Consider the following 14,704-nt stretch of genomic DNA (forward strand, 5'->3'; position numbering starts at 1 on the left):
ACCATTGAAAAGCTGCCATGTGATCCATATTTTTCTAGTGTGTTTCTAAATGTAACAAAATAATACAGTCAAACATGCTCAAGAAACTGCATTTAGTACGACGTCACTTGCATTAAGAAACCACGTTTGCAGTTCCCAATTTTGTTATTAAAGAACAAGTTATGTTGTATATTAAGAGACCAGTTGTGTTGAGAGATATTTCTTGCCTTTTGCTTTGGTGGTATAGTCTACTGTAGTATTCCAAATCAGTTTTAAATGAGTGTTACTCTAAAAGTTTTTTTGCTGATGACAATAAATTGTCAAGCAAACATTATAAAAAATTTTTTATTTGTAAACTTAAAGCATTTGTGCAAATTAAACAATCATAGGTTATAACAGTTGATTAATTTGTTAATAATAAACGTAAGTCAGCGATATTTCATATTTCAAATAATGTCCTTTTATTGGCAATTTCATGATTGTTTCATGAATATGTATAAAGGATATTGTACATGTTGAATCAGTAGTCCTATTATATTTCATATGAAAACTGATTTCGAATACCCGAGTATACTTTATCTTAATGCAAGTTGTACTGTAAAAAGGAATGCAATTTAAGTCTATTATTTGGTGTTTGATAATGGGTGGATTTACCTGTTGTAATGCAATATGGTAAACACAGAAGATTAAACATGAAATAACTAAAGTGCAAATTTCTTTCCACAATTCCTTGTGTATTGGCATACAGAAATGAAAGATATTCATGGTGTTTTATTAAAAGTAGTCTATATTTACAGTTCAATTAATGAAGTTATTAATCAATTTTTACATTCCAAAATCAACATGTAAACATGATGGTGAGTAACATGTCAAGAATTGTAAACCTAAGTGGGGTAAACATCTGAAGCTTGTCCGTGAAATGTGCATTCCTGGTTGCTATGATATGACTTAAAGTTAATTGAAAGTAGCATAACTTTCCACTCAAAATATTATATGAGAAATGCCAGTAGGGATTTAAAAACAAAACAAAGTTATTGTTGAATGATGAACTCTGAAGTAAGTTTATTATTTCAATAACCAATTAAATGATTTTGGGAACCTGCCAAAAAACCTTCAAAAATATCATACTATCAGGTTAGATAACCACAGACGTATAAATTTTGACCATTGTTTCACATTTTTCCTTATATCCTTTTATTTTACAGCAACTTCCTGAAATCCAGGTATGATGAGGGAATTGATTCGGTATTGCCAGGGGAATGGGACATGGAAACACCCTGTCATGCAAAGCAGTCGGATGGAAGTTCTTGTGGGATTTATGTGTTGAAAGTATGTACTGCCTTAATTGTACCTCCTGACAACAAAGTTGTAAGGGGGGGTTATACTGGGTTTAGATTGTCTGTCTGTCTGTCTGTCCTCTCCGTAGACGCAGTCTTGTGCACACCATCTCTCCTTATCCCCTTGACAGAATTTAATGAAACTTCACACAAGTGATCAGTACCAACAGTAGTTGTGCATGGGGCATGTTAGGTTCTTTTAGAAAAAAAATTTGCAGAGTTATAGGACTTTGTTTTTTTGTTACTATACTATATACATAGACACAATCTTGTGCGCACCATCTCTCCTCATCCCCTTCACACAATTTAATGAAACTTCGCACAAGTGATCAGTAACAACAGTTTGTCCTCCTTGTAACAGACATAAATTACATATAGCTGTAATGACGTTTAAAGCTCTACATGGTTCAACCCCGGAATATATTACTCAGTTGATGACTGTTTCCGACAACAAGTCTTACAACCTAAGATCTAATTCCCAAGGTTTAATTACTCATTTCAGACTCAATTCAGATTATATGAAACAATCTTTTAAATTTTTATCAATGAAAGTGTGGAATTCTATACCAGTTATTATCCGAAATGCAGCGAATGTGAACTCTTTCAAATACAGTTACAAAAAACATTTATTTGAGGAAGTCTGCACTGCATAATCATAATGCTACAGGTGCTCAGATCAAATGTGTTTTTTACCTTTTGTTGTTTTTTATATTGTATTGTTTTAATATGCATTTTTTTTAAAATACTTTGTACCTTGTTGAAGGCCTCATTGTAAATATGTGATTTCATTTGTATCTGCTTATGTGATTGCATAATGAGTTTACCTTCGTAAAATAAAGAAATTATTATTATTATTATTAATGTTTTCAGTTATTAAAAGACTGTGTTACGCTTTTATATAGCACCCGTCATCGAAACAGACTGCACATGTATATGCAATTTCCGTCATAAATAAAGGAATAGAATCACTTAAAACATTTTACCAAGTTGTGATTTTAATTTATTACAAAAGTAAGAAAATGTTTACTATGAACTTGGCCCTTATGCCTCACCTGTATCAAAGAGTATACTTCTGTTGTTTCTCTGCTTTATTGTCCTTAACCTCTTCAAGAAGGCATGCATCACCTAATAAAAATTACTAGGTCCAAGGTCAAGGTCACACTTAAAGGTAAAAGGTCATGATCAATAAATTATAACAGGTTCCTTCAATCTTGTTTCCCTCAAAATTTTCTTCAAAGAAGTGACCAGTGGATGTTGTTTGTGCATGATCCAATAAAATCAAATGTAATGTGTAAGAGAACTGACTCACTTATTTTGAAATAAAAATAGTTGACAGACACATCAAGGATCAATATTGACAACTGTACAAAGAAGAAGAATAGGTTTGACCAACTATTACAGAAGCAACTATAATCTCTTACATTATTTGGATTTTGTTTATACACTATACATTTCTTTCATCTGATATATATCCTTCACAGTTGGCTGAGAATTATTTGGCAGGAAGGACATTGGCTTTTGAATGGAGCAAGGAAGAGGTCCAGCATGCACGTCTGTCCTTAGCAGTTTTCCTCCTGAGTGTTTCCAGTAAGACTACAGAACAGTTTCTTTCATTTAATTCAGGAACTTATGAAGTTAATTCTTACCAATAAACTTAATTACATATTTGTAAATTACTATGAAATACAGAACTAAAATTCGAGTATAAAAGACTGTATAGAGGATAATATTTTAGCTTGACTATTCAAAGAATAGTCTATCTATTCTGCTCACCCTGGCGTCTGTGTCGGTGTTGGCATCACAGATTGGTTAAGTTTTTGCATGCAAGTACATACAGCTATCACTTAAAGACATTTAGCTTTGAAACTTATTTATTCTTTTTCTAGGTCAATTACCAACCTCACTGGGTCAAGTTCCGTAACTCTGACATGTATTTTGAGCAAATTATGCCCCCTTTTGGACTTAGAAAATTCTGATTAAAGTTTTACATGCAAGTTACTATCCCAAAAACTAATGCAGATATTGAATTGAAACTTTGCATGTCTTCGGGTTATAAAACTAGTTGATAGCACCAAGTCCCATAACTCTTACCTTCATTTTGGCCAAATTATGTTCCCTTTTAATGCAGATATGGAATTGAAACTTAACATGTTTCTTCGGGATTATAAAACTAGTTGATAGCATCAAGTCCCATAACTCTGATATGCATTTTGGTCAAATAATGTCCCCTTTCAAACTTAAAACTCTTCTGATATTTAACATTTTGGGTAATATTTTCCTGCTTCTGTGACAATATTTCGAATAGTCGAGCTTGGCTGTCTTACGGACAGCTCTTGTTTGTTTTAGTGTTTAATCGCAAATGTATTACACTGAGTAAACACTGTAATGGAATATTTTCAGGAGTGGCACAACCACAAGTGAAAATGTAAGTTATATTGTTCATGGGTGAAATATATATTCGATTTTACACTGAAACTAAGAAATTTTCTATAATATATTATATATTTTGTATTTCTGCTGTTTTTTAACAAAATTATATCCAGTTTGTCAGCCCTATGTGCATTGCATCATGATGTTATAATGTCAAGACCTCAGGATGACTTTCTTGAAAAGTGTAAATGGTTTTATTAGGTTTCCTGATTTTTTTACATTTCCTTATGATGGAATGTAAATATTTATGATCATTTTATTATTTCTATACATCTATACATTAACTGAGGAATATTTTGCATGGAATTTATTACAATGAAGTTCTGTACTAGTGAAGAATAATTGAAATTTCAATGTTTGAAACAGTGAAATTTTCAATTTTATTTCCCTGATAAGCATAAAATAAAGTTCAGTATTTTAAAAGGGTCAACTGCAGCGGTCTGTGTTGAGGAAGATACTGCCAACTGTGAGGACAGTAATCAGGATAGAACCAGTGCCGATGACAAAGATGAGAAGACGTATAAGCTTAGAGGAATGAGGCGACTGAATGTAAGATGTGTTCATACTTAGATTTATAAGGCATTGATGTTTATCTGAAAATCCAGTTTCAGCGAATTAGTTCCTTTAATTTAGCAGAATCTCACAATTTTTGATAGAAATGACAATAATAAGTTTTAGATACATTCATTCCTTTGAAGTACTTCATTGATGTTTAAAATTTTAGTCCAAAGAAAGTATGTTTTGTTACTGTCTTAATTTATTCTTCCTTATTTATGATGGGATCATTAATGTCATAATGTATTATTTCTTGACAGTTTTTTTGATGAGCTCATTGACTGAATCAACTTAATGTTAGTGTAAACATAGTGCCTCAGTACCACCCTAGTTCATAAAATGGCTTACAAAGGCAACACATATTATGAAAACAAATTTGGATAGTACAAAATTGATAACCACATGTTTTAACATAAGGCGACTAAAATGAAATGAGCAGCTTTTTCAGCAATAAGCCTTTGAAATAATTCGTTATGCTCTATATTTCAGCGTAAAAGGTCAAGTTTTGTGTACCCTGAGGTGAAGGTTGAACCAAAAAAGATAAAACTGTATTGCCTGTGCCAGCAGCCGAATGATAAGAAGTAAGAGTATTTCCTGTTGTGTCAGCAAAGTTGTTAATTTATTTAAACATAACACATTCAATACAGATTGACCCAGACATATTAGTTATTATGGTTGTGTGAACCGAAAAGATAAAACTGTATTGCCTGTGCCAGCAGCCGAATGATAAGCAGTAAGAGTATTTCCTGTTGTGTTAGCAAAGTTTTTATTTCATTTAAACATAACACATTCAATACGGATTGACCCAGTTATATTAGTTATTAAGGTTGTGTGGCAATTGTAACTCCCAGACTGAGACTTTTAAGGGACAGTGTCTTGTTAACTATTTAAGCTGGGTTGACAGAGACACGTGTGACATTAGGTGTCGTTTTAAAGAACACACCTAAAGTTGCGTGACAGGGCATGGAACCATTATCTTCTAGTTTAATATGTGAACGCTGAAACCAACACATCACTGAGGTAAACATAATGTGTTTAGGTACGGTATCCAGTTACGTTCGGTAATATAAAGTGCATAGCAGAAACCTTTTTTTACGACTTCCAACCAGTTTTGTACCTGTATACAATGTAGTCTTCATGTCATGGATGTTTAGGATGTGAAAGTGCATTTCTGTTACAGGAGATTATGTTGAATGACTGATTTAAGATTTGCCATAAATCAGATTTTACAGTGTATTTGCTATGAATCAGCTCTTACATGAAATGTGCCATGATTCAGTTCTTACTTTGAAGTTTGTTGATCTGTTTCTCATTGTGCTTTCAGGAGATTTATGATATTCTGCGACTTTTGTTTGGAGTGGTTCCATTTAGAATGTCTTGGTATAGAGAAAAAAGACATCCCAAAGAAAGGCATGCCCTTCATATGCACACAATGTTCAGTCTTCTCTGTTCCTGATGTATTGAAGGTGGGTATAATTTGAAGTTACAATGCTTTCTTGTGTCTTAAATAAAGAGAGGCCAGCTACATAACTTATTCTTGGTTACACTGAGAGTGATAGTAAAAACATTTAACATGTATTTTTAAACCATACTGGGGTCAAAATTGGCCTCGCCCAGGGGTTCATTTGTTTCACATAGACTTACTTGTATATAAAAAGGAAGTATTAAAAATCTGTTTGTCAAAAAAAAAACTCAAGCACTAGAGCTCCAGTATTTGTCATGCACCTTTGTGTAGTCATCCAAAATTGGTTTAAATCAAAAGGGGGCATTTGGCCTCTTTTGCGCGCTGCTATACCTAAAAACATATAACTTTTAAACAACTTCCTATTAACCACTTGATGGATCTTCACCAGACAAGGTGTGTAGTATCCTTCAATGGCATATGACTTACAACATATCTTAGAATAGCTTGTCATGGCCATCATCATCTTCCTTTTGAAGCAAGCTAATTTAAATGTAAATATGTGAATTAAATGCAATTTTTATGCATTTATATGGGTATAAACCACACTTTAACTTTCTGCAAATCTTGCAAGAATTTGCTAGCGCTGTTCATGGATTTGCAAGAATTTACTCTTTTGTTTATACCTATAATAACAAAGAAGAAGCTTTTCTTTCTTAAGTACACAAAATATCATGTCCAAATACAATACATATTGGGAATGTCATTGGTGATATTAACGTCTGTTGGTGCCTCTGTCCAGAAGCATTATTCTTAACTGTACATTGCATTTACATTTCTTCATTTTTAAAAGGCGTGTTTGTCATATAAAGTGCTGTTCTTTAAATGTCCATTTAACAGCCTTCACTTGATGATGATGAAGAGGAAGAGGAGCTGGAGACCAACTTTTTCATAGATACAAACACCCTCTGCAAACATGTAAGCTCATTATTTTGTAGATTCTTTAATCTTAATACCTGATAATTTAAGTGACATTAAATGTACATTTCAGTATTTACTACCCTTTTTCACCCACCTGAGCCAAAGGCTCATGGTGGGCTTTTGTAACTCTGCATTATCAGTCATCCGTCAAACAGTTATAAAAAATCTTCCTCAAAACCAATGGGTATATGTAAACAAAATTCACAGGAATGAACCTTAGGTGACACCCCCTTCAAAATTATTTCAACGAATTGAATTCCATGCAGATGTCTGTTGGCCTTGGAAACCAAAAGGAAAAACTTAAGAAATCTTACTGTCCCAAACCATGAGGTAGAGTCTTAAGATTTGGCATTTGACATCATCTTATGGTCCTCTATGAAGATTGTTCAAAATAAGCCCCCTGGGTGAAAAAAGGCCCCACCCTGTGGCGGGGTCTCAAGCTGTACATACTTATATACTTATGTTGGAAACAACTTTAAAAATCTTCTGTGAAACCACTAGACCTAGGCCTTTGATATTTTGTATGTAGCATTGTGCTGCGGTCCCCAGCTAAGACTGTTCAAATTATATGAAAAGATGCCACACCTCAGTGTTCAGAAGTTTTACCTAGAGTTATATATACCTAGAGTTATATAGGGAACAACTATAAAAACCTTCTGGTCTGAGATTGCAAGGCCTAGGCTTTTCATATTTTGTATGTTGCATTGCCTGTTGTTTTGAAAGGCTTTGAAGGCTTTGAATAGTTGACTATGCTGTCTATTGAGATATTGTTTTATTGATATAATGGTGTTCTTGTCGATAATGTACAGTTTTAATCTCAATATTTTTTTCAGATGTCAGCAGCGGTAATCAGGGTGAAGTGCATTGTTAGCAATAAAAGCCAAAAGAGGTACTTTCTTGATTTGTGTGCCAACCATTATTGTTAGTCTAATTTCTGAAATAAATATACAAGAGATAGTTGACATAAGATTCAGCATTTTCAGCTCACATGACACGATGGCTCATGGTGAGCTTTTGTAACCGCTGTATGTCGGTCAACCATTGTCAGTTGAAGAGGCCCTGCTCTAGGGGTCACAGGTTTTGCATGGACTTATATAACAAAAAAAAACCTTTAAAAATCTTTTGTTCTAAAAACACAAGACCTAAGCCTTTGATATTTGGTATGTAGCATTGCCTTGTGGTCCTGTACCAAAATTGTTCCAATTATAACCCTGGGTAGAAAAGGCCCTGGCCCACGGGGCCTCAAATTTTACAAAGACTTATATAGGAAAAAACTATGAGAATATTCGTTCCAGAAGTGCAAAGCCTAGCCTTTTGATATTTGGTAAATGTTGTGTTGCCTTATGGTTCTCTAATCAAATTGTTCAAATTTTGCCTGTGGGATGATACAAAACCTTTCCATATGGGTTCAAAATTAAACATAAACATATAGGTAAAAAAATAAAAAAATATTAATTGAAAGTTCAAGGCCTAGTCCTTTGATGTTTGTTTGGTAGCGTTGCCTTTTGGATCTCTAATAAGATTGTTCAAATTATGCACTAGCGGTGAAAGAGGCCCAACCCTGGGCCCTTCAGTTACATGAGTCATATAGGAATAAAATGAAAAATTATCGGATCAACTGTTTCATTATGATTACCTGATGACCCGAAGCAATTACGGGGTCACTTGACCGTGACATTGACCTGTCTTACTTTCATGTTCAGGATACAGCTAGGTAAATTTTGATAAGATGTATAGTTTTGCACACTGATCTTACAGTTGACTTTCAGTGAACACGAATGTGATCTACTTTTCATAAATTGTGTTGGTGTGACTCTAAACCCAACAAAATGTTTTATGAAAGAAACCATGATTAATTTGATTTTAACACGCACTGAATCAGAATGGCCTGTCAGTTTTACAATGGGGCAACTGGGTCCTATAGATACAGTTTATAATTTACATATGCATTTTATGTGCTTGACTTAAAGCTGTTTTAATAACAAACTTCTTTGTTCTTTATCTCAAGATTTAACAGAAAATATACCCTTGGCGGAGACCTTAAGAAATGGTTCATTACCAATTATTTAACAGTCTATGGCTTCAGACAATTTTCAAATTAAATCTAATGATGTTTGATTGAGCAACCTTATTAATGTCCATGAATTTTTATATTTCCAGGAAGGAACCATGGATGGCTCGGCATTTGTTGTACAGAAATGGAAAAATGACAAAGAGTAATGGCTATGGCTATGCAGTTTTTAGTCAGCGGGTAATTTCTTTATCAGCAATAGGGTCATGACATTTATAGTACAAGAATAATAAAATGGCCAAATGTTGATGAGCTTTTTAACACATTACATGCCAAGTATTTCCTCATGAAAACAGACTCATTAAAGCAATTAGTAGTTCACCAGTTTCTAAATGATTTTCTTTCCACAAGGACAAACAGGCTTATTGAAACAACCCTCTTGTGAATGATATATATCTATGTTTACAACCTCGTGAGGAGCATTCCAAACTGACTTGAAAGTGCATCTTTTATCTACTTTACATTTCAGGCTGTAGAGTGTGCCAGATTTTATGTAAAGAAGATGTTCCTGAAAAATGAATACCGGTATTTTAAAATTGTTATAGCAGGAGGGGTACATTTATTATATCCCTAGATACAATGTATATGCAGGCCACATTGGATTCACATGTCATTTGATCCGTCTGTCAATTTTTCTGTCCAATCCATATTTTCTTAACCAAAATGTTAACCTCATTAGGAAGACTTGCTGAGTTCAAGATTAAACTTGGAGATCAAGTGTCACATACAAGAACTTGGTGTCTGCTCCATATCTTGTGAACTGCTTATAAGTTTTTCAGAAAACTGGCATTACTTTGTATTGCCTGCACAAAAAAAAGGTCACACTTACAGGTCAAAGTTAAATAGGTTAAATCATGCTTGCTCCATATCATAACCACTGGAAGGATTTTCATAAAAATAGCATCATTTGCTAACCTAATCAAGAGGTATTGACTAGGGGACAATCTCCAAATATAAGGTCACATTCGAAGAGATCAAAGGTCTTCATCACAACGTTTTACTTCCACTTGTATATCAAAGCAGCATCTTGATGTATTAATCACCTTTAGTGATAGTTATAGTTAATTCAATATTCAGTGTCACAGGTTTGGATCTGTTGTCAAGAATAATACACATTATAAAATATTGTATTATTAAACCATTATACTAACTTTATCAGTGTGGTAGTCAGTGCATAGTTATAGAGGACTAAATCACATTTATTGATATCACTAGCTATTGAAAATATACACAGGCCGAATTGAATTATGAACAACTGCCAAAATATGAAAAAGCTAAAGTATCATTGAATTTGCTCTTTTTTTCAGCTCATTGTTTCATTATGAAGGAACAGTTACCGGCATGAGTGACCAAAAACTTGTACAGCACTTTAAATCTGATAAACATACACCGTGAGCATTTACTTTACTTGCATACAGATACATATTCAAATTTATACTAGGTTTATACTAGGTTTATACTAGGTTCATACTAGGGTCTGGATAGTAAGTCTGCGCAAAATGTTTGCATTTTGCTTTTTATTTTAATAGAACTGCAAGACACTAACAGAGGTCATTAATTACAGCACCAGATATATGCAGGAGTTATATTTATTAAAAGTTTTGATGATTTACTGTGCAACTGAATGGTTAATATCTACTAGATTTGGAGAAACGTTTTATGTGTGCCTTAGACGTACAATGTGATTGAATGTTTGAGGGTGATATGTAGATTGAAATAAAATTTCTAAATTAACATCAAACTGCATAATTGAGGCATAAGAGTACCAAAAAAAAAAGACTATTTTGAAAATTTTTCAGTATGAATAAATATAACCTTTGTATTTACCTCGGGTGTGTTATAAACAGCTATTGTTGTCAGTATTGATTGCTATTATATTATTATTATTAGCAACTTTCTTACATTTTTTAGGTTAGCAGAAATGTATATTGATCAGGTTTTGGTGCCAGAGGCACTTTGTTGTGTAATACAGGACTTCACTGGATGGGACTATCAGTACTGTGATGAGCAATGTTCAGTGGTTCTTCAGGCCTCTAAATTACAAGCCTTAAAAGATGGATTTAAAATGAGTATGTTTGCATTCTTATCACCTTGCATTAGCATGCAGATTATACAAGAACTTTTGATTGTCCATGGTTGGTCCTTTGTTTACACTACCCTCTGCTTACACTACCCTTCTTGATTTATTAAGCAGTCATTACTAAACTTTTTTAACAATTCTTAATCATATATACAGAGACTGTTTATGCCTCGATGTTCTTGGAAAAGACTGATTTTGAACATTTACATGTTCTTATTTAACAAAAAATGCTGTCTTTAATGTTGCTTCTGCAGTACCACCATTTCTCCACCAAATCCTAAATATATTTAAAAAATGTATGCTGGTATGATCTTGATCAAGGTCACTATTGCTAAAAATATAAGCATTAAAACAAAAAAGTATATTGGGAGTTACACATGTCCATCCATTCATTGGTTTGTCCATCCATTTCCATGGCTGTTCTGTTATCTTAACTGCAGGGTAGGTTAAGTTAAACTAGTATCAGTTTTAACCATTATCACATCCACATGCATTAGGTCAAAGATCAATGTGACACTTACAGATAAAAGTTAAATATTTTATTTTAAATTTATGTTTGCTCCATATCTTAACCAGTGAAATTTTATGTCATCCAGACTTGTATTTGGGAAAACACCTGTATATGGAAATCTTGGTGGTGAGTCAAGGTCACTGTTAATTAAAAAAGTAAAATAATATTTACTTCCTATTACTCCAGTCAGGAATAAGTTATTGTGATGATACTTTACAGTCTTTATTTCATGTGAAGATACTGAAAATAATGTCACAAAAATAGAACAGCCACTTCCAGGCAGTAACTTGAATTAGGAATGACATATTATGCCATACAGATGGATGCATTACTGTAGTGTTCTTAAGTGTGGTCTCTGTGACATTGACCTTGTTATTAAGGCAATTTGTAATGCAGTGATTGATTTAAAGCCACAGTTTTCTGATGCAGTTTTAAAAATTGCTTTAAAAACAATTGTATGTTTATTATACTTTATGCAAATAATGCAATGCAACATTGACACTGACAGATATTGAAACCATCTATTGTTTATTTTCAGGTAAAGGAAAGAAAGCAGAATTGCTCCAGAAATTAGAACCCAATGAAACAGTTGAATGAAATAGTTTTCCTACTATGGGGTGTAATGGAATGGTCAGGCATTACTTCTTTAGAAAGTTAGTAACTGATATCTGACTGACAATGCAACTACTGGCTCAATTACATTAGGTGATATGTAATATCAATAAACTTGTTTGGAACTTGAGGAAGTCTGGTACTGAGTGTATATATTACCATAATATAAAATGTTGAAGATGACAAAACATGCAGAAATGACTGTTCTTTACATGATATCAGTCAAATAGTTTGACACATACTGTTTAATTAAACAGTTTCTCTTCGTTGTGTAGTTGTATTACATTTTACGGTGGGACAATTATTAAGATTATAAAATTAGACTTCAAATTAAAGTTGACAAGATGGCAAACAAATTTCTTATTTTGTTGTGCTCCAAAAATCAGAATATTATTAAAAACATTGCTGTTTGTATATACCCTGCTTTAAAATGTTACATTTTTCTGGAGACAGTTTAATTTGTATATTATTGTATGTTTACTTATTTAACACCTGTTGTTATATCTTTTGTGGCAGTTTTAATTTCAAATAACATTAGTTTCATTTTTGCAAAGCTAATGCTTTTCTCTTGCAGGACAATATAAAGCCACAGTATTAAAACTACAAGTATATTTTAATTCTGCCCATGTCTTTTCTTTGTTTTGCTTTTGCAATATATGAATTTTGAAAAGAGATCCTTTTAAATGGTATGAAGGATAACATGATAACATTTACTTTGATATTTCATAAAATAGCTGTTGTCTGTGAATGTTTAATGTGTATTATTGGTAATTGTTTTTGATTTTTGACAAATATAATGTAAGCTCTTATGAATAGAGTAATTACAGTTTCATTCCAGAATTTTTGCCACTATTTTATGTAGCCTTGGTAATATATTCAAAATAATTTTTGCATTTTACTAAGACCTTTCGTAGAATAATATGAATAATGAGCTATTCTACTCACCTGGGCATCCACCTTAGCACAAAGGTCACACTTTCGTACAGTTTTGGGTGCAAGGTCATATGCCAGTTACCATTTTAGGTGTTGCATTGAAGATTTCATTACTTCTTAGAAAACACGCCTACTGAAATGACCAAGTTTGAATGTGTTACAATTATAGCCTTTTATACTTCCCAGCCACATACTGAAACAAAACACAATAAGATAAGTCTGTGTGAATTTTATATAAATTAGGGACCTTTTTAAAATTTAAAAATCTCAAAATTAATTGGATATGAATGAAAACCTATTTGATATGTTTAACTTTATACATTTTATGTTTATGTTCATTCTGTCTGGAGTATGTTTTCCAGTTAATTTGAAATCATCCTTCGATTTTACTACTTCCATGTTTTACTTATTAGGTCCTAAATTTTTGTACTAACTAGTCTTATTCAGTTTATACATGGCACGAATGCATGTACTTTCCAGCAAATACATTGAACGCCAAGACTTATTTTCATTGATTCTGCTTAAAGTTATATTATAGTCCATATCTTTGTTATATTGTAAACTTTAGTGGAGGGATTTGTTTGAAATTGAGGATCATTTTAAACAATAATATTACCACGGTTATCAATTAATCAAGTTTTGGTTAAGCCAAGATTTATATCAGATCAGTACTGCCATGTTATTAGGGTGTAAATTTAAGTGTTACATTATATTGTTCATCCGTCAAATTTTACAAACTATTTCATATTCATAAATGCTAACTTAACACTACAAATTGATTGCATTTCATATATACAATTTCCTGATACACATTTATGTAATTGTTTAGTAGATCTCCTCATATTTTCTGTACACTTTTCTTTGCTTAAGTTGAACATGCAGTATTATCACTGTTAATTTTGTTGTGATATTGAAACATATAAATGAATATACTGATGATTTGTTGCTTTTTCTTTCCAGACATGTACATTGTATAATAGCTCAGATTGTGTATGTCCATATTATCGTCATTTCTATATCAAACTGGAAAGTCAAGAAAAAACAAACATATTCTGAACTTCACCTGTGTTTCTTAATACCCTGTGTTAAATGTTTTAATAAGAAATGCATGTAAAGATTAGAACCTTCATATACCTATATAAAGTCAACTTTTCATTTAAAATGCAAGGACAAGACACAATTTCAGACACACTTTTCAGCTGGCTACTGACATAAACTTAACTGCCATGTTATGACGTGTATATGGATGCTTGAGTGTATGATGCTTTATTAAAATGTAATCACTTTGGGCATAGTTCCTAGGCAGAAGAGTGCTTTGTGGTATATTGATGTGTATTTAATGTGGACATAGGTAACTACTCGGGAGGATATCTTGTTCTATATAATGTTCTACTTAGTTTGACCATAGGTTAACTACTTAGCAGTGTACTTTGGACTACAGTTACGTCTGTTAACTTAGACCATATCTAACTAGTTAGATGCGTATTAAAAGCTGTATATTAAAATCTTATTTTGACATTCCTTAAAATGGACCTGTCACGACCACCAAAAAAAATACATGAAGACGCATCATCACACTAGAACTGAAAGAGATGGCGCTGTTGTGGGGCGAGGCACAACATGATGCAAACAACAGAGACAGAAGGAGATGTACTGCTAACGCCTCGTTTAGGGATGAAAATGACGAAGTAATTATTAATTGTGGCTGTAGAGGAATAGGGGCAGTATTTGCTTCAGTATTAAGATCTATTTACTGTGGCTATAGGCGACTGGTCAGGAAAGTATTCGCCAATGTCTGAATGTCTGTTAACTG

At 32.9% G+C, this 14,704-nt stretch overlaps 1 protein-coding gene across 2 annotated transcripts in view; it reads left to right on the forward strand.

The window, feature by feature from the left end:
- The window catches only part of LOC123544416 (uncharacterized), a 43,097-nt gene extending 29,270 nt beyond the window's left edge, over positions 1-13,827 (forward strand). For both annotated transcript variants that reach the window (XM_053540987.1, XM_053540986.1), the window contains 12 exons: positions 1,185-1,308; positions 2,798-2,903; positions 4,171-4,295; positions 4,791-4,882; positions 5,626-5,767; positions 6,604-6,681; positions 7,518-7,573; positions 8,845-8,935; positions 9,225-9,280; positions 10,063-10,146; positions 10,667-10,824; positions 11,885-13,827. In XM_053540987.1, coding sequence (XP_053396962.1) covers positions 1,185-1,308; positions 2,798-2,903; positions 4,171-4,295; positions 4,791-4,882; positions 5,626-5,767; positions 6,604-6,681; positions 7,518-7,573; positions 8,845-8,935; positions 9,225-9,280; positions 10,063-10,146; positions 10,667-10,824; positions 11,885-11,943 — 1,171 coding nt within the window. In that variant the 3' untranslated portion in view covers positions 11,944-13,827. The remainder of the gene's footprint in view (positions 1-1,184; positions 1,309-2,797; positions 2,904-4,170; positions 4,296-4,790; positions 4,883-5,625; positions 5,768-6,603; positions 6,682-7,517; positions 7,574-8,844; positions 8,936-9,224; positions 9,281-10,062; positions 10,147-10,666; positions 10,825-11,884) is intronic.
- The last annotated feature ends 877 nt before the right edge of the window (positions 13,828-14,704 follow it).

The sequence above is a fragment of the Mercenaria mercenaria genome, chromosome 4 (genome assembly GCF_021730395.1).
Source record: "Mercenaria mercenaria strain notata chromosome 4, MADL_Memer_1, whole genome shotgun sequence".
Classification (NCBI taxonomy): domain Eukaryota; kingdom Metazoa; phylum Mollusca; class Bivalvia; order Venerida; family Veneridae; genus Mercenaria; species Mercenaria mercenaria.